The sequence below is a fragment of the Chroicocephalus ridibundus genome, chromosome 4 (genome assembly GCF_963924245.1).
Source record: "Chroicocephalus ridibundus chromosome 4, bChrRid1.1, whole genome shotgun sequence".
Classification (NCBI taxonomy): Eukaryota; Metazoa; Chordata; class Aves; order Charadriiformes; family Laridae; genus Chroicocephalus; species Chroicocephalus ridibundus.
Genome location: NC_086287.1, coordinates 3205212 through 3225693, shown reverse-complemented (window position 1 = coordinate 3225693; position 20482 = coordinate 3205212). Strand labels below are relative to the sequence as shown.

Sequence of the window (20482 nt, the reverse complement as noted above, 5' to 3'; positions counted from 1 at the left end):
AGAGGACAAAATGACTCACTAGATGTAATGTGGCGGTGCATTTGTATTTAATTTATAAATATTTTACCTCATTTCTAGCTCTGACTGATGCAATCACTTTTGCTCACTTCATGTGATGGCATTCCTACCTGAATACCTTAACTGCCACTTTCTGATGTATTTTTATTTACATCAGAGACATTAAATATTGACGGGTTTTCCAAATCAAGCTGGGAAACAAAACTGAACAGATTTTCCTTACCCAGCACGAAGTCAACCAATAACGTCTTTTTGCTTTTCCTCTGGGGTACAGACAGCAAAGTTAAAGCCCTGAAGTTGGTGAAGCTGCAATCTGAATGCCGGACGGTTCAACCCAATCCCTTCTCCTCGCAGTACAGCTAAACACAATTCAATTAAGTTTTCTATCACCATTTTCCTTCCTTTGGCAGCCTGGACACAGCACTATCAAGCATAAGAGAAGCGGTGAATTCAAATTATCTGCGGCTACCCTCTCTGAAGTTTTCGCAGTGACAGATAATTTCTCTTTCCCCTGTAAATTCAAGCCGCTCACCCTCACTTTCAAGGTTTCACGTTGCTTCATGACTGCCAGCACCTCATCTGCTCTTCATCTTGCATATTCAGTGGGACTCGACGATTTAAAGGTCTTTTCCAACCTAAATAATTCTATTCTACAATTATACTCTGTTCCAGTCTACGGTGTTGACAACCATTCTTTGCCATGCACTATGCACTCATTTCTGCTAATCTCTTCTTCACTGAAGAACCACAGGCAGCAGTCACACCTTTCACAAATTCCATAAGATACAACAGAGGCCTACTTAATTTTATGAAACAAGTTTCTTCTGACCCTCAAAGTACAACCGAGGTTTTCAGCTCTTATCGTAACGGGATGCTGCCAAAAAGAAAAGTGCCATTGGCAGTTTTGCCTTCGTACTCGCCCGTTCTGTTGTCCCAGCACGAGCTGCAGCCAAATCCAGCTAAAAGAAAACTAACCATGTATTATTCATCTCAGTAGTTTCCAGCCTACTCAACTCCCCTGAGTCAGATATCACAAGGGCCTGCACAAGGGGCACTCAGGAGCACACAACAGCAGACAGGACAGATTTCAGCAGCTGAAGTAGTCACAGAAGTCCCACAGCTTGAAGACGACCAATGCACATGGTGAAATATTGAACTGCATTGTCACAAACACCTATTTGGATGACTACCCAGGCAGAGCAACAGCCCACTGACTCCCATAGAACTCCTCTTGTCTGTCTAACTTTCCCCACATCTATTCCAAAATCATTCTGATATAAAAAACGGCTTCAAAGAGCACTCATTTGAGTTCTCACTGTGAAGCTATTAAGGAAGGACCTTTACCCTTCTCTTGCTCTTACCGCTCCTCTTACTACCAAGGCAGGCAAGGCTAGTCCCCTTTCTTCTCTCTTCCACAAGACTACAGCAGAAAAACAGACAATAGCAGAAGTGTGTAACAACTCAGGTGGTTTATTATTTAAAATCCATTTCCTAGAACAATTTTGTGCTTTAAACACGCACACCGGAAGAAAAGCATTTGAATACAATTATTTTCTTATTGTATTTAAGAATACATGTATTTAAGAAATACAAGATGTTTCCTATCTGCACATTTTTGTTTGCATCCTTGTTTGATGCCTTGCCAAGATGTTGCTTCTTCTGCTGAATAAGTTAAACTTGTTTTTAAATGGCCTGTGCCATCTACGACTTAAAAGCTCTTGGATAAAAACTGCACAAAGATATGACATACAGCAAAGAAGGACAAACACAGAAGCTGCGTTAAAGAAACCACAAGTGCTCTGTAAAGTTAATATAACAGTACATTTATATAGTTATTAGTTGTGTCTATTTTAAATGCTATTTCTTAATAACATTGACTACATTTTTGTCTTAAAAATAATATAAAAGGGAAGTAATATTTTGTAACAGTGCACCATTGGAGAAATAAAGTATCAGTGCAGAGCCCCCACCAAATCACAGAATGGTTTGGGTTGGAAGGGACCTTAAAGATCATCCAGTTCCACCCCCCTGCCCTGGGCAGGGACACCTCCCACCAGACCAGGTTGCTCCAAGCCCCGTCCAACCTGGCCTTGAACCCCTCCAGGGATGGGGCAGCCACAGCTTCTCTGGGCAACCTGGGCCAGGGGCTCACCACCCTCACAGCCAAGAATTTCTCCCTCATATCTCATCTAGATTTCCCCTCTTTCAGTTTAAAACCATTACCCCTCGTCCTATCGCTCCCCTCCCCGATCCAGAATCCCCCCCCAGCTTTCCTGAAGCCCTTTTAGGGACTGGAAGGGGCTTCAGGGGACGGTAGCGCAGGTGCCTGTGCGGTGCAGAGAATTAGCTGTTTCCACCAGAGCTGCGGGCTGCAGCTCCTCCTGCAGTGCAGTGCTACCAGCACCCTGCGACTGGAGGTACACGACACCCCGCCTTCCCCCCCGTTTTCGGCGGGGCTCCCCTCACTGAAGGCCTTCACAGCAAGCCCCGCGGCGGGGAGCACCTTTCAGCCCGGTTCAGAGGCCGGCACAAGGGAAGGGAACCCACCCCCCCACACACACACCGGCAGAACTCCGGCTGGCCCTCCCCTCCCTAGGCACGGCCTGCTCCGCCAGCGGCCCAAGGGGCTCCGGCCGTCCCCCCGGGGAGGCCCGGCAGGGCCTGCCGGCGGCGGGAAAGGGGTAAAGCCCAGCGGAGTGAAGCCCTGCAGCCCCTCTCACCTGCGGGGTGACGGTGGGCCGGCCGGGCCCTGCACAACCGGTCACCGCCGCCGCCTCCTCCTCCTCCTCAGCGCGGCCCCCACAGCATCCGCCACGCCCCGGCGGGAGGTGCCCGGCGGCGGCGACAGCGCCCCCTCGCGGGGCGGAGGACCGCGGTCCCCACAGCAGGTACCGGCCTCCGCCCCTCGGAGGTGCTGGAGGGGATGAAGGCGATGTCGTACCTGGGGCCCGAGTACGAGGGGCCCCTGGGGCCAAAAAGTGGCTTGAGGAGCCCACAAAAACAATTATTCTCTCACCCCAGGACCCCTCCCCACCCGGGAAGGGGAATCGGGAAAAAACAAGGAAGCTGGAGGGTTGAAATATCAACACATTCAATAGAATAAGACTAGATAATTAATATTAATAATACTACCGAACCAATATTGATTCTAGTCAGCCCATTCTCTCAGCAGGAAGCTGTGCTCTCCCCGCAGGGGACAGCAAACGTGGGCCCCTGCGAGCGCTGCGGCTGCGGGAGGAAGGGAAGGGCTCAGGGCTCCGGCACCGGGGCGAGGAGTGCTCAGGACGGCAGCCAGCACGGGGGAGAGGGAGAAATTCTCAGCAAACTTTCTAATTTATATTGAATGTCACGTTCATGGTATGATATAACCCTGTTGGACTATTTCACCTGCTCTAGGCGACCCTGCTTTGGCAGGGGGTTGGACTAGATGACCCCCGGAAGTCCCTTCCAACCCCTAAAATTCCGTGATTTTGTGACTCTGTGCTCCTCCCTGCATGAGGGTGGTGAGACACTGGAACGGGTTGCCCAGAGAGGTGGTGGAAGCCCCATCCCTGGAAGTTTTTAAGGCCAGGCTGCACGGGGCTCTGAGCAACCCGATCTAGCGGGAGGTGTCCCTGCCCAGGGCAGGGGGTTGGAACTAGATAATCTTTACGGTCCCTTCCAACCCTAACAATTCTATGATTCTACGATTCTAAAAGCCTACAGATGCTTTAAAGTACAGCGGGCTGCAAACTGTTCAAAAGGTCATCTTGGCAAGCAAATAAAACCAGGGCAAAAAATGTTACCCAAGGAAAAAAAATGATCCCCCAAGACAATAAAAAAAAATGAGAGAAAGGTAATTATTCAGTGGAAGAGAACAGAAAGATTGAGTTGAAGGAGCTGGTGATACTTCCCCAACCTGATGAAGAATTCGTATGGGGCAGAAAGGTGACCACAATGTCTTCTGCCTGTGTGGGATGTGATCGCAATGGACTTGGGGGGGTTGGACTAGATGACCTTTAAAGGTCCCTTCCAACCCAACGCATTCTATGATTCTATGACTTAAATTTCAGCAAGGAAGATGAAGTTAAAGATTAGGAAAAAGTGAAGCCCTGTGATAAACTTCTTGTAGAGAGAAGGGATTTCATTCAGCAGAGGTTAGTGAGGGTATAGGTGCACACAGCATCATGAAAATTCGCAACTGGCCCATGCCGACCAAGAAGGGAGGCTTGGACACAGTGCAGAGAAATCCAAGAGAAACAGTCCCAGCCAACGTGGGGCACCCCAGATGTGGTTTTACACAGGATCCTTACACCCTTCAAATGTTCAGGTACAACCCGATGCTGGTATTATCTTGGTTGTTCAGGGATATCCTTTATCCTTCACGGACAGCTCTAAGCTTCCAAGGAGCAAAGTCTTTATTTCCAGAGCCAGGCAGTCCTTTAGTTTGTTATGCTGACGCATGAACATTGCCAAAGTTTCCAGTAAAATTCCACTACCTCATTGCATTACAGTGCATCATGTCAACTAACATATATATATATATATATATATCTCTCAACAAAGTTAAAACACTTTCATACGACAAAGACTGGTTGCTATACAGTTAGGGAAGGAAATTTTCATAACAATAGTTATATTGATCTTGCTTTCAAGGAGAGGAATGGGTTGAAAGTCCTTTTTCTAAGCAGAAAGAAGAAAACCACCTCCAGCTTTCTATGGGGTAGAATATACTCGTAAGTACAAAAGCAAGCTGTACATTGTGTGTCTGACAGCAGCAGCTTTCGTATTCTGCCTTCTGTACTAATTCAGATAGTCATTTTCCCTGTGTGCGAACTGCAGCTCTCTACCAGTGTCTGGCACTTCTGCATTCTGGTGTGGCCCAGCCCCAGCCCCAGCATTTCCCAGACAAGCATCGGTTCATCATATAGTACCCAGAACAGAGAATAAACCTTCATTTACAGGAGACTACAACATTAAAATGACTGGGAAGACAAAGGAAGAAAGCCGTCAGACTTTAGCAGTGATTAGATTTCAAGGTGTGCTTGTCATTTTCATCACTTTAACTTTTTCCCGGTGCAACACTGCAGACTCTACCTTCGTTCGCTTTGGATGCGAAGGAAACGATTATACTGCCTTGTGCATGTTCTCATCCACGCCTTGAACATTTAGTAATACAGCAGCTGACGATGAGGGGTGCCTCAAGCTCTCTGGAAGACATTAGCATCTCTGGAAATACAAACCCGAGCATGAAATGAGCTACAGTGGAGCGCTCATGAGAATAAAGGCTTCTTTAGGAATCATACAAATGCGGGGGGAAAAAGCACCGCATTGCACCCTGAAGATACTGTTTGGCTAGCTTGTGATTCAAAAATATTGTGCATTTTAATGAAACCCAAAGGAAACTTGGATCCTTAAAAAGCAAGGGAAGCTTTTAAGCCAGGATTCTCATTACTACACTCACCAATTAGTCCTCCTTATGCATCCAGCAGAGCACAAGGTAGACAGTCACGTTTGCGCTATTTCTTGTTTCCGTCAATTTGGGTTTGCAGCAGTCACCAAAACAAATACCACAGTGCATCTGACCACAACCTCCTTCTACTCAACCTGTAGCCTTCATGATTTTAGCCCCATCCTGCAGTATCTCCACGGCCTTGTTTGTCTTTCTCAAAACCCGCCCCAAAGTAGCATCTCTGAAGAGCTGTCAGAAAGGAGAAGAGAGGAATGAATGCACTCCGCGCTCATCCTTAGCCTCCAAAGTGCTCTAAGTGGGCGTTTTAAATTGTATCAAGCATCAAACCAACCCTGTGCAGTGAGGAACGGTGTAGTTATTATTCCTGAACAGCAGTAGCGTGCCATGAATAACTCAGCTGGGCTCAGAACCGTGCTGGGATCTGAATCCTGGGAGAATCTCAGTCAATACAAGACTCATAACCACTTAAACGGAACCAACATCGGATCATACACAGAGATTTTTACATGCAGGAGCGTGGGTTCAGATACAACAGTCCAAAACGTTAAGTCCAGATATATTCAGGTCATTTTTCCTCCTCCTCCATTTCTGAGGAGAGATTTTTCTGCATTGTATCTGCAATATTGACATTCTAACAGCCGTTGTTAGAGCACGGCCGTCCTCATCCATAGGTAAATAAACACCTGGGGCTTGGAGGTAAAACCAAGAGCAGCAGAAGGTGTATGCAGAAAGACGTCAATATAGACAGCTTATACGTAAAGAAAGATTGGACTGTGAGTAGAGCCTGCCCTGTAGCCTCTTCAGGAAGCAAGAATTACAGAATTTTCAGCTCTTGTATACGGGGATGTGCATATCAGTGTTGCCTGGGGGAACGCTCTGTATTTAGGTCCCTGTATCATATAAATATACCCTGTCTATTTACACCTGCATCGTCATCTTAATTGACTCTTCAGAATCAGTTTCTCATTTCAGAAAAAGGTTTTTTTCTGAAACTTTGCTCCAAACATGTTTTTATTCATTCCACTTAAGCACAAGAAACCAAAAGCATTTTTAAGCTTTCACTTTTCCAGGCTCCAGCACAGTTTTTCCTATGCTGTAAGTTGTCATACTGTAATAATCAATGCAGCATATAAATCCACAGAGATAATATCATCTGCAGGTGTTTATTTTATCCAATGTATAAATTATTCTTGGAAAGATGGGAGTGGAAATGACAACCTACTTCTTTTGGGGATCCCACAGCCAAATTAGCTGCTTTTTTCTCCCTCTCTAAAATGCAGAATGCTGTTATCACCGTCCTGTTAGTGCAATATTAGCAGCGTGTTATTGAGACAGAAAGCGCGGTGTACTAGTTTCTGCCCGAACACACGTGGGTATCTTACAGATACCACTGGTTGGGATGTTTGGGCTTATCTTGCAGCCTAACTTCCCTGCTGCGATGCCAGCCCCAGGACGGGCTGTATTGACCAGCGAGATGCAAGCCCCTCGGAAACACGCAGAGATTCAGGCACATTAAACTCTCTTCCAGCTGGAGGAACACCGCTCCTATTAAATGCATTTAACATTTATATAACAGCAGTATCCCGATGCCCCAGTTAGCGCAATACCCAGTTACTTAATGTGGAGATCTCTCTTAGGACTAGTTTATCATCTTAGCAATTCCTCCTCCTTTTTACAAAATAAAAGCTTGTCAGTGGTCAGCCTCCTCATTCCTCTCACTCCACCAAGCAGTGGGAGGAAATTACTTGCTCTGCCTATCTGGTTTTTTCCCAGGCATCTGCTTCGTTTCACAGTTTCCTGCATCCTGAAATAGCAGGGAGACATCCCACCTTGTCCTTGATGAGTGGCGGTAAAACTTGAGAAGGATAAAATAAAATCCATACTAACCAGGTACATCAGCCCCACCTTCCCACCAGTACCATCGGGCTTCCAAGCTCTCCACGGCCAAGTTCAAGTCAAAGGACAGGTAGTCACCACCACACAGAAGGCAGAAAGCAGGATGAGGGCTTGAAGGAGGATTTCACGGCAAAGATAGATAACAAGAACGAATTTCTGCACATGCTGCTTGCTGCTACTGCAGCTTCCATTTGCTAGCTCGTCCTTCTTGTTCCTGTAGGGAAAAATAACTCCTTTGTGAACTTGTTCCCCCTCCAAAAAAGGGAGTAATGGTTACGAGAGCAACAAATATTGAGAATGAGATGCAGGGAAGAATACTCTCTGATAATTAGATGGCCACTAGTATATAAACTATATGTATTGGCAAAAAAAGCACGCTGAACGGTAAACAGTAAGGATGAGGTTTTAGTCATGCCACTAATTCAGAACAGAGCAAACCATTTAGATAATTACAAAGCCAAACCAAATTAAACCCAGACAATAGTGGCAAGTTACCCAGCACTCACTGCAGACAGCAACAGGCGCGTTTGCACAGCAATACCGCCGTTCACCCTGAATATATTTTTCACTATCCTGTATCTTACAGGACACAGCTAAACCACACAAAATACCTGGTACCTGCACTTTCCTGGGAAGATGGCCTAAACTTAGGAGTCCCTGGGGTTCAATCCCAGTTTTGTGACACCCACCCCAAAGACCAGGAATAACCCCAGGCACTAGTACATGCTGGGGTCTGGCCAGTTGGAAAACAGCTTTGCAGAAGAGAACTTGAGGGTCTTGGTGGACACCAAGTTGAACATGAGCCAGCGATGTGCCCTTGCTGCAAAGGTGGCAATGGTATCCTGGGCTGCATTAGGCAAAGTATTGCCAGCAGGGTCAAGGGAGGTGATCCTTCCCATCAGCTCTGCACTGGTGAGGCCACACCTGGAGTACTGTGTCCAGTTCTGGGCTCCCCAATGCAAGACAGGCATGGACATACTGGAGAGAGTCCTGCAAAGGGCCACCAAGAAGATGAAGGGACTGGAGCATCTCTCCTATGAGGAAAGGCTGAGAGAACTGCTCATCCTAGAGAAGGTTCAGGGAGGACTTTATGAATGTGTATAAATACCTGAAGGGAGGGTGCAAAGAGGATGGAGACAGTTTCATTTCAGTGGTGCCCAGTGGCAGGACCAGAGGCAAAGGGCAACAACGCAAACACAGGAGATTCCCTCTGAACGTCAGGAAACCTTTTTTCACTGTGAGGGTGACTGAGCACTAGCACAGGTTGCCCAAAGAGGAGGTGGAGTCTCCATCCTTGGAGGTATTCAAAAGCTGTCTGGACATGGTTCTGGGCAACTGGCTGTAGGTGGCCCTGCTTGAGCAGAGAGTTGGACCAGATACTTCCAGAGGTCCCTTCCAGCCCCAGCCACTCTGTGATTCTATGACTTCCCACCAGCCCTTCAGTTCCTTGTAACGAGCTGTTACCACTGGCAAACTCCAGTCCATCCAGTAACAGTGCCATAATAAGATATAAGTAAGAGTCAATAAATTATCATAGTCATTAAGCCCACTGTTACATAGAGTGAAAAATCATTGTCTTAAGAATTGGGACGTACGTAGAAGTGAACAGTCACAAGACCGTATCAAGGCCATACACAGAAATGACCAATCACCTCTACAGAAAGCCTTGTAACGACCTAATGAGGGTTGTTTCCTCCGTAACTCAGAGCAAAGACAGAGCTGTCTTTAAAGCACATGCAAACCTAACGCTAAACCAACTATTCACACTGATGTGATGCCCGTATGCAGAATTGATCCCTGGCACCCTGTACTAGCTTCTCTTACTGCCACTAAATGGGATTGTATTTGATACAAGGCGTGATGGCTCTGGTTACCCACCTTTGAGGGCTCGCCATCAAATCTGGACATCGTACAGCAGCAGTCGGTGTTCAACAACGCTTTTACGCAGGAGAGAGCTCACCAGTCGGACCACACAGGCTTAAAGACGCAAATATATCTCAAAACATGAAACCTTGCATCACCATTTAGCTTCTAAATGGCACGAGATGTGAATCAGCCCACGTAACTAATCTACCTTACCCAGGAGAGGGACAAAAGCGATGCTTTCCACTTGAAATCTAGTAAGTTTTTTTAAAAGTTGTTTGCTATCATAGCAGTTGCCTTTGCAAATACTCTTACTTTGGTACATGCATTCTCACCCCAAGAATTAATGTTCCTGTTGATCTTTACAAAAGAAGTGGCCTTCTAGAGCGCAAAACACAAGGACTTGTTGCTCAAGCTGCTTCTAGAAGACAAGGGAAGGAGAAATATGATAGATTAGACAAGAAAGTGTTCAAGGCTATCAAAAACCAAATATTAAAAATTATTGTTCGAACTATTTTCAGACAGACAAAATACAGAGCTTCTTTTTGTGCTTATTAAAACAATGACAACAAAAGACTATTTTACATATGCAGACCATACGGCCATCAAACGGGTTTAGAAGTGTCAGCCGTCAAAAGAGAGACACTGACAAATAGCAGAACAAAACCGCTGCAACCAAGATGGTTTAAACATAAGGTAACTATCAGCTTGTCTAACACAAAATACCTTCTCTGCTACAAACCTTCCCCCAAGTGTATATTAAGTCAGTGCTTTAAGACCACTTTTTCCTCTAAAAGGAGCAAGAGCTTCACAAATGGTGGTGCAGCAGTGGAAAAAGTCACTGTGCGGAAATTACTGTCTTTTAAGTGTCTGCTTTTGTTAATCAGACGGGAAATATAAAGATGGAAGGTCAAGAAAGCGGGAACTCAAGGACTGTTTTCTTCTTTCTAGCGCAACATCAAATCACCATTTCTAGTACCTGTTAGATCGAGAATGGACATCACAAGGCCAAAAGTATAACTAGCTAGAGTTTTGGCTAGAGCCAAAAGTATAACTAGAGAGGGAAAAAAAAATTGTTTTCCAGTTGTCTGACTTCACAAATACAACTAAACTGCTTTCTATTCAACTTGGCCGTACACTTCAAGCAAACTCTTTCTAGTAAGATCATTCACAACCTGAGGAGTATCACATATAACTGTTTTCCCTCCCGAGACAGGTATTAGAAGTTAGCTAAAGCTAAGGACTGAGGGGAGATGAGAAGAGAAGAAACAACCAACACTTCCACAAAGAAATCAAATCAGTACATAGGAGAATAAAAACATGTCATAGTGGAAAACTGCACAGGAATGCCCCGAGCGCCATCACAGCGAGCACGTTCCATGCTGTGCTTCAGCCGTTGCAGCAGTCACACAGGGACAACTCTTTTTTTTCCCCAAATCATGGCATATTCATATCTCCAATGAGACAATTCTCAAGTAGAAGAGACTGAGGGACTCCTTATTTTACTACTTCCACCCAGGGCCGCATAGTTGTCAGTTCACCTAGGGAAAGATCACTAACTCTCCTCATTTCCGAGCACAGAATGGTTTGGGTTGGAAGGGCCCTTTAAAGGGCATCCAGTCCAACGCCCCCACGATGAGCAGGGACATCTTCAACTAGATCAGGTTGTTCAGAGCCCCGTCCAACCTCACCTTGGATGTTTCCAGGGATGGGGCATCTACCACCTCTCTGGGCAACCTGGGCCAGTGTTTCATCACCCTCAGTGTAAAAAAATTTCTTTATATCTAGTCTGAATCTACCCTCTTTTAGTTTAAAACAATCACCCCTTGTCCTGTCAAACAGCCCCCTACAGCAAATCACCACTCTGCCAAAACTCACCGACTACACCCGGCACCCATCTCCAGTGACGAAGTGAGAGAAGTCTCCTTGAACTTGTCGAGAGTCTCTGGATGGGAAGCGCGGATGCATCTCCCCCGGAAACGAGGAGCTATACCCAGCTGTAAACAGTACATCGATAAATAACAGCACTCGCCACGTTTTCTTTTCTGACGTTTTTATTAATCAAAGACAGCATGACTTCCGTATTTTGAGTGATCAGAGAGATCCCAGGAGACGCTTTCACAGCTAAGATAAGCTTAACCAAAAGATACATTGCAGAATAAATCATGGATTGGCGTAACACCCTCGTTATGACTGGGTGAACTGGTGTCACTGGCACCCTGCGTAGCACAAGCGGGGATCCTCAGGAAGGGAATATGTCATTGGCAATGGACCACGACTCTTGCAGGGATGTGCCAAGTGCTCCAGAAGAGAAAAAGGAGAATTTGACATTGTACCTGACCAAGAGGGTCCCCGAGTCCCGGAGAAATGCCAAAGGTCTTTCTCCACCACTGAGGCAGAGCAACGTCCACACCACTTCTGCTCCAGACCTCTTACACATACAAACCAAGCGGTTTTTATTCATGCTATATAATACACGTATATTTCGTATTGGCATTTATAGAGTTGCGTAAAAGTAAAAATATAAAGTTCTGCAAGGTTTTGTTTAATACTCTTAGGTGGAAGCTTGAAGGGTTAAGTTTACATGGCACTGTTTCCCCACAAAACCCAAACGCTTACTGTGTGGGAAAATAAACTAGATGTGCCATTTCAATTCCTTAGCATTTTATAAACTATTTTCAGTATTCCATTAAATACTCAGTGCAAAGCACATGCTTAGTTAAAATCCTAGATGTGGATAAAGGGGGGGGGGAAGCTTGCAAAAGAAGCTAGCATGTGTTGTCTGCATGTTCACAGAAATATAAAAAGAGGCATTATTTTGGTTTTGGTTTAAGAAATGTAGATGTTTTCTCCCAAAATAACAGTACTTACAAGGTTATATCACTGGCTTGTAGAAAGAAAAAAAAAATATAATTACAGTGATGGGAACAAAGAGTCTACATCACTTGAAACTAAGTATTTCCATACTCATCAAAACAATATTTCCAAACTCACCAAAAAACCCCACAGAAATCCCAACCAAAACCAATCACAATTTATGGGATGGTAAGAAATTATAGTTTTCCAGCATAAAAACCTACAGTATTCATTCCCTTTCACATCACCCACGGAAGTTTGCCGAGGTTCTCCACAAGATAACACCACTTCTTAACAAGTTATTTTCCCCATGAATACGGTACACCAAAATACCTGAACTCCCTATAACAGGTAACAATATACGTCTCCTTCCCATGGCTGGAGATGGTGATTTAACAGATGGAACCTTAGCAAACAGAATTTAACATTAAAAGGTAATGTTTCAGCCCACAGTTAGGAACTGAAAATGCGAGAAGTAACGATTCAGAAGAGAGTTAATGATTTTGTATAATCTCAGCTTGATAGTACAGCATACAAATCGGGATTATTACAGAAGCATCCATAACATGGTCATTACGGAGGCAATACTGAAGGCTGCTTTGTTAACCCCAGTAGTTGCGCTCTCGTTGCACAAGTCGTGTTGGCAGCAAAAGAATTCAAAATTATCCAACTGGAAGAATTCGGCAATATCATTCATGCTGCACTGGGATGCCTTCCAGCAGGAGGAAGTTCTCAATTTACCTACAAAACAAATAAAATTAAATAGATTAAGAGACTATTGAAAGTAATACCATTTTCGGTACGGAGCGAGAATCACTGCCTAGGCTGCCGCGTACTTGCTTTTTTAGCTTATTTTCAAGCGTTTAGAAGTTTCTAAATTTGCCTTCCCTAGGAATTTAGAAGTGTGAATAGCGATAGCAAGCCATGGTCCTGCCTCCACAAGACTCTCTTGTACTTCTTAGCGTAGGTTAAGATTTCTAGCTCAAGCTAACCAGTGCTTCCAATTCAGTCCAAAAGACCCCCTGGGAGATACAGGGTGAAGCTTGAGTGATACCTGCTCTGGGGCTCCCGACACAGAAGGACAATGTGCCACCACCTAGCTCAAGTTGCATTGCTCTTGCATTGTCCTACAGCACGGCCGTCCTCCTTGCACAAAGCTCAGAGCAAGTCCAGTAACTCAAGCTAGTTTTTGTGCTGAAGACAAGTCCCGTCAGACCTGACCGGCGTCATTTCCAGAAACAACATGCAGAAGACAGAGCTCAAAGAGAAGAACAGTCCTCCCTTTTTCTCACTCGTTCCCCTGGACACCAGATATCAAACACCTTGTCTTCCATCTTCCCAAGCTTGACACCTCAAGAACTCAACTCCCGACTCTGACAATGGACCACCGCCGTAGGCTGCACACTACAGTTTGTGCTCACAAAGGTTTAGGCTCAAGGGAAACAGCAAAAGGGAAAATCCCTTAGGATGCAAGCAGCATCCTGCTCCATCAGCGTTAGAAGCTCTCCTTCCTCCCCACAAAATTCATGAGCTTTAGCAGGGACCATCTCAGGGAACAGAGCAGCCCCGTCCCATCCTGGTTCCCGCTCTCCAAAGCCAGCCCAAGGGTCTTTCTAAGGCTGAAGGAACCAGCTGGGAGAGCAGGACATTATTCCAGTTGTCTCAGTATTTCTGTTTTTCCAGAATGAAAACAGAAATGAAACTCCTTTCACTCTTAGTAGAAGGGTTACTTAAATGTTAGTGAACAACTCGAACAGTAACCCTGTGCCCTGAACATCCTTGACCATATTCCTGGGACGCAGGTGGCTTCACCCTCAGGAAAAGTTTATTTTAATAGTGTCAATTCATAAACTACTGAGTCTTCATCTGCAGGTTTGTTTTGTGTGTTGCACACGCTTTATCTCATTAAAAATCTAACAAGCTCAGGGCAAAGGTTTTGTATTTTAAAGTCATTGCTGTCTCCAATTGGTTTCCAGCTCCCTTAGGTGGGGGGTGTTGGTTTGTGGTTTTGTTTTTTTTTTTAAGTCTGGATACACAAATATCTGTGTATATGCTGGTACAAGTGTAAATCAGCTATCTAAATCATCCTTATCAGCTGCTTGGAAGTCAAAATACATCAGTTTACTCCAAGCGTGACCTTCAAAAGTGTCCGCAACCTTCTTTTGAGCGAGGCTAAGAAATGCATGCTGAGGCCAGATTGGAAGCGTACGGGCAACGAAAACTGATGGAACCGCGTTTATTTTAGGTCTGCAGGACAGCATACGTACCAAATTTCATCTGCAAGCAAGTATCTTCGGTCGCTAGGCACGTACTATTGGTCTTGCACAAGGAAGGGCTGTTGTCGCAGTGGTAACACCTCAGGGCATAACCTAAGAAGAGAGGGGTTTATCCTTACGGAATAACACAGGGCTGAATCTGTAGCAGCACTGAAAAGGGGAAAACGACGACTCGCTCTCTGCGCCTCCCTGTCACAAAACACACGCCTAGTTGTTAGACTCAAGCTAAAATTTCCAAGCTTTTGTCGGTGTACAAATGGAAACCGGCTATTTTGAAAGGAAGATCTTGAAGCACGTACTTCTGTCCTTTTTAAAAACGCTTCCCTTTACGTCCCTGCATTAAACGCTTGCTGCTTTCGTCTTAAAGACTGCCTCTTCCAAAAGGATGGACAACGAGAGACGCTTTCAGCAGAATTCTATTCTATCCGTTTTTTATTTCATCGCATTTCTCTCTCATGCTATACAGCCTGGCTTCCGATTGACACGACAGGAATCCGATCTCCCAGCAGCAAACCAGAACAGCGGGGTGCCATATTCACCAGCACCCTATTCCGCACCCGATTCTCTCCTCTGCCCAGAGACGGCCACCACCACAAACCAAGCCCTACTTCGCCGGTTACTGTCGTTCCCCAAAGTGGTCTTAAATAATCCAGGCCTTTGTTATTTTTTTCCCCTCTCCGACAATTTTTTTCCGTGGTTTCCTCAGCCCCTGTCATAACATGCCACGAGGAAAGTATCTCTTTCATACTCACCAGAACTACAAAAAGCAACCAGAACAAGGCAGGCGGTTAACAGGATGCAGTTCATCTTGATCATGCTTCTTCCCTAATTTGAAGGCACAAACAGATGTTACACATCAATTTTATTTAAAAGCTGCATGGAACTGGCAAAACCTCCCGCAAGGAATCAAGGCTTCAAGCCTTGCCTCAGTACGGAACTGAAGGCATTGGCCAGGAAAAACAGTGAGAGGGAAGAGAGAAAAGTAACTTAGCACTTTGTGAGAGAGGATTTTTATTCTGAGAACAGGGGCTTTATTCTCAGAACTGAGATTTGAGCCCCGACGGGCCGTGGATGGGTCTCCTTTCTCCCTTCTGATTACACCATTCAACAGGTCTCTCTATTTCCCACAGCTACAAATGCACCTAACAAAAAAGAGAAGCCATTTAGGTCTGGGATGCTTTTTCTTTTACAGCAGCTCGCCGATAACCCTGGAGCCAGACCGTGCTCCTTTCTTCTTCTCTCTCACGGGCTTGCAAGAGATTTGGCTGCGCTAAGGGGGCTTTTGCCTCTTTTCTACCCAAATTTCTCCCTCTCACCGAGGGACCGACACATACAATAACACTCCCCCCCCCTCCAAGCAACTGCAGTGATGGCTCGAATCCTCCCCAATTCCTGCAACCCACAGGTAGCAGTGAATTAGGAAAGTCAGGATTTTTTTAACGTAGGCAGCTCCAAAGCAGGAGTTGTTAAATAGACTTCTGCACACAAGAGTCTGAACTATAAATAATGGTATCTACTGCTAAAAAAATCTCTGCTATTGCAGAGAGCGGGCTATTCAGACAAGGTATTGTGCAGATACAGGGGGAGAGGGAGACAGGGCCCATATTTGCGCTAGGAGGGCACGATTTCATGTTTGTCTTCAAAGCCCAAGTGGGACTGGAAGCCCCAAAGAATCCAAGGCATTCAGATAACAAGTTTCGCTTAGGATAAGGCTGCCGTGAAGCATTCACATCGCCGCTCTTGACCCTGTTAATAGTGTTGGAAGCCATTTCTATACGCAGCTAAGAGTCTAGCGTGGCAGACCATAATTGCGTTGGGATGGGTTTGGGTTTTTTTCCCTCCCAGAAGACTGATTGTGGACTTGAAAAGACAGTTTCATAGTAAACCAATAATGAAATCCTTCTCAACCTTCAGTCTAGTTAATTTTTCTACTGAAAAAAACCCACCAAAGAAGCTCAACAAAAAATCCACTGTTTTTTTTTCCTGACTGTATGAGCTACTGTTGAGCAGGAAAACTAGAAAAACAAACTCATAACGGGCAGGACGAGATGATTTTCTGAGGTAAACAAGTTTGTGAGAAGCCTTTCAAGACCAGAGGCTCATCCCACAGTGGCGTGAAGCCGCGGGAGCGCTGTTAGTCTGGTGGTTAAAGCGAGAGCCATTCTGGATGGCAACAAGAACCTCCCTGGGAACCTCTCCATCTTCCAGGAGCCCTTGCTCGCACAAGGGTGGCAGCAGAGCAAAACAGTTTTGCCTTTTAGCAAAGCCAAGTCATGACCGGAATAAATATAAGGCAGCTTAATAAAAGTCACAGAATCACAGAATCTTCAGAGTTGGAAGGGACCTCTGGAGATCATCTAGTCCAACTCCCAGCCCATCCAAGTCATCCTAGCTTTGACAGTAGTCATTCAACAAATCTATTTTGGTGAAAATGAGTAATTTTTTTATTTTTTTCTGTACTCCTGAATGACGAAGGGGTGAGAAAAGAGGAAAATTTTAGCTTTTTTTTTAAAAAAAAAAAAAAAAAGTTACAGACAGCAATTCACAACAGGGCTTGGAAGAAACGAAGCAGAAAACACTTCCCAAACTGAATTTGCTAAACTGCTGTTTTAAGCGAAGCATCCGACCGATCTCCGTCACGAAAAAACAGCACTTGGAAACAGCGAGAGAGGCTTTTTTTTTTTTTTTTTTTTTTTTTTAATTGCCTTGGTTGTGAAACAGGAGAATTTCTCCGCAGTCCCAGCTGGGAGAGAGCACAGGGAAGGAGCCGGGGCTGCTGCCCCCCAACACAACCACGGAGCGGGAAGAGGCAAGAAAAGGTGGAATTCGGACCGGGAGCCCCATTCCTTGGCTGGGGGAGGCCGGGGGGGGGGGAAAAGGGAGACGGGACCAGGACATTTCAGCAGCCCCTCATGGTTGCACATCCCTCCCCCCCCCCCCAAGTTTGCCAGCGACCACCTGGCTCCCTCCCATCTATTTTTAAGCCTTTGGTCGCCGGGATGCGGCGGAGCCCCCGGGGAGGCGGGGGCGGGGGTCCGGCCGACCCACCCCCCCCGCAGGGACGCGGGGAGCCGGGGCCCCGGCTCCCCGCGTCCCTGCGGGGGGGGTGGGTCGGCCGGACCCCCCCCTTCCTCCGCGGGGGCTCCGCAGCCCGCCCCGCTTAGCGCAGTGCGGTGCCGGCATGACTCAGACCCCGGGGGGGGTGGGGGGGGGGGCTCAACCCGCCAACTTGCCCAAACCCCCCCCTCCGCTAAAACGCTATTCATACACATTGCCACCCAAAACACCTCCCCCCCCCCCTCAAAATTCCTAGGAAAAACCCTCACACGCACCCCCGCACCCGCAACGAGGACCTGCCCTTCTCCAGTCCCGGTAAAACGAGGTGAGACGAGGGGCTGCCCCCCCCCCCCCCCAAAAAAAACCCCAAAAAACCCCAAAAACCCGGGTCCCGGAGAAGCGGGGGACACCGGCCTTCCTCCCCATCCCCACCTCCACCCCCGGGGGCCCGGCGGCAGCGTTGAAGCGACCCGTTCGCCCCTTACCTGCCTCCCCCCGAGCACCCGCTGCCGACCGGCCCCGCACCGTCCGTTGCGGGGAGGGGGGGGGGGTTGGTGCTGCTGGCGGTGATGGGCTGCGGAGGCGGCGTTGCCTCGACGGGCTGTATCGTCCCCCAGTTCCCCGGGGCGGAGCGGCGGCTTCGGCCCGGCCCCGGGAGGGGGGATCGAGGAGCCGCCCCCACCCCGCCCCGAGGAGCCGGGGGAGCGGTGGTGCGGGGAGGGGGGAGCGATCGTTCCCCGCTCGAACGGGCGGCCGAAACTTTTAACGCTCGACTGGTTTTTCACGGGGCGCGACGGATGGAAGGAAGAGGTCCAGGCCCCAGCTGGAGAACGGCATCCAGCTCTGGAGTCCCCAGCGCAGGAGCGACACGGAGCTGCTGGAGCGGGGCCAGAGGAGGCCCCGGAGATGCTGGGAGGGCTGGAGCCCCTCTGCTGGGAGGACAGGCTGAGAGAGCTGGGGGGGTTCAGCCTGGAGAAGAGAAGGCTCCGGGGAGACCTTCCAGCCCCTCACGGCGATGAAGGCAAAGCAGATAAGGTGTTGCCAAGGAAGGAAAGACCTTGAGCAATCAAAGAAAACAAACGCGTGGTATCAGCCTGTAGCTAGCAAAAAGACACAAGGAAGCCCCGCTTGGGAGTACTGGGGCATTCCGTTAAAACCGCAAGGTTGCTGGTTGTTACAAAGCGTTGAAAATAAAAAGTACGTGTCCTTTAGGTGAAGGTAGCTCATTGTAACGTGGAAACCACACCTCCAAATCTGAGCTCGAGGCCTCCTAGATGAGACCCCTACTCACTGAGCAAGCGCAGTAACTTAGGAACATATTATACCTTTAGTTCAAAGCAAGACTACTAGTAGCCATTATTGTGAAATCATGAGCCACCAATGATAATTATAGTATGCCAATTAATCAACTTTTGTAAAATATAAAAGGTTACAATGTACAAGCCACGGTGTGCTAGCTTTGTGGGGCTCCCACCTCGCGCCCATGAAATAAACATCTCGGCGCCATGTGTGGATCGGCTCTTTGCACAGCGGGTGAGGAACCCAGATTTGGGACAACAAAGGGGACCTGCAGGAGAGATGGGGAGGGACTCTGGATCAGGGAGGGGAGCCATGGGACAAGGAGGAATAGTTTTAAACTGAAAGAGGGGAGATTTGGATGAGATCTGGGGAAGAAATTCTTGGCTGTGAGGGGGGTGAGCCCCTGGCCCAGGTTGCCCAGAGAAGCTGTGGCTGCCCCATCCCTGGAGGGGTTCAAGGCCAGGTTGGACGGGGCTTGGAGCAACCTGGGCTGGTGAGAGGTGTCCCTGCCCAGGGCAGGGGGTGGCACTGGGTGGGCTTCAAGGTCCCTTCCAACCCAAACCAGTCTATGGTTAATTCACTTAGAAAAATTTTGCACTGAGGAACTAGGAACGCAGAACTTCACTTCAGCCATAGCTGAACATTTAACTCTTTTCCCTTCCCAAAAATCTTTTTCCCTCCCAGGGAATACATTTATCCGTATCGTCACAGATAAATGGTATTTGCAACTTGGTCCAAATTTTCCACCTTACATTCTTTGCATAGGTGATGAGAAATTATTTTAAACAACAGGAAAAAAAATAATAATCCAGCACTGGACTAACTTGCACAGCGACTTTTTTTTGGTTGTTGGGGTTTTCTTCCACGGGCTGGCACACCAGTTGTTTTTCTCTCATGTGATGCAATCACAGCAACGGAATGGTAGACAAAGGTTCTCTCCACTAAACTATCCACCCAGCACAAGCCCACAAAAATGCTGAAGGAATGCTACGGCACAATTATGAAACGACTGTCAGTGTAGGCCTTTTCCACCTACAAAAAGAAGGAAAAAGGACTAGACCAGTTCCATATTTGCGTTGGGTGTGCTAGGTTTATAACCGTATTCATAGATGTTCAACGAGGCTTATTTTACCCTTCGTCTCAGGGGCCAGTCTGGCCAAAGCCACGACAACCGGAGAAGCCCTAGCCAAGCACCAAACAGTCGGGATCAGAGTCAGGAGACGGTGGCAGAACTTCAGGCTGAACCTGAAGGATGGCGGCCAAAGGGAAAGACGTACATATGTTACAACCCGTGCGTGCGTATTGCACAACTCTAGCAACCGTAGCAGGCGTTTAGCGGTTGGGTGTGCGACGTCGGCAGGTACCAGCGCACCTACCCAACACCCGCCTGCTGAATCAGCCGGAGCCCTGGCGAAGCGCTGTCTTCTGAAGCGGGATCTCGACAGTCAGTTCTCTCCTGCTTCCTCAGAGAAGGTTTCTACAGTCCCGCGGCACTGGCCCCACAAGCGATTCCTTGTTTTCTTCAATGGTCTCGGCCACTTCACTTTTCATCCCAATCTGGCATAAGCTTCAGAGTTTTGGGTGGGGTGAGGAGAACCGCTGGCATAAACCCTACTTCAGATGCACATAATGGAGACTCACAAGGCTGGCAGCAACGCTGCATCTGGTAGCTTTAGGCACTATGCCATGTGCTCAAATAGCTGCCTGAAGCAACGGAATAATCCTTTTCCTGCTACAAATACATACGCGTTCGCTACAATAACAG

General features: G+C 47.2%; 2 protein-coding genes across 4 annotated transcripts in view; both read right to left on the bottom strand.

The window, feature by feature from the left end:
- Positions 1 to 2845, bottom strand: part of LOC134514872 (golgin subfamily B member 1-like) — a 46185-nt gene extending 43340 nt beyond the window's left edge. For all 3 annotated transcript variants that reach the window (XM_063333190.1, XM_063333191.1, XM_063333192.1), the window contains exon 1: positions 2739 to 2845. The gene's annotated coding sequence lies outside the window, so the exon portion shown is untranslated. The remainder of the gene's footprint in view (positions 1 to 2738) is intronic.
- An 8416-nt stretch (positions 2846 to 11261) lies between these two features.
- CD59 (CD59 molecule (CD59 blood group)) lies at positions 11262 to 18089 on the bottom strand. Its single transcript, XM_063333751.1, has 4 exons — positions 17904 to 18089; positions 15114 to 15186; positions 14353 to 14454; positions 11262 to 12826 (listed from the first exon to the last, which is right to left on the bottom strand). Exons 2-4 carry the CDS (start codon positions 15175 to 15177, stop codon positions 12633 to 12635), a joined length of 360 nt encoding a protein of 119 aa, XP_063189821.1. The 5' UTR covers positions 15178 to 15186; positions 17904 to 18089; the 3' UTR covers positions 11262 to 12632.
- Between the last annotated feature and the right edge of the window lie 2393 nt (positions 18090 to 20482).

Coding starts and splice junctions, on each gene's coding strand:
- CD59 (XM_063333751.1), bottom strand. CDS start 15,177: ATGATCAAGATGAACTGCATCCTGTTAACCGCCTGCCTTGTTCTGGTT. Junction 14,455..15,113: donor GGTTGCTTTTTGTAGTTCTG/GTGAGTATGAAA, acceptor CTCTCTTCTTAG/GTTATGCCCTGAGGTGTTAC. Junction 12,827..14,352: donor TTGCTTGCAGATGAAATTTG/GTACGTATGCTG, acceptor TTTGTTTTGTAG/GTAAATTGAGAACTTCCTCC.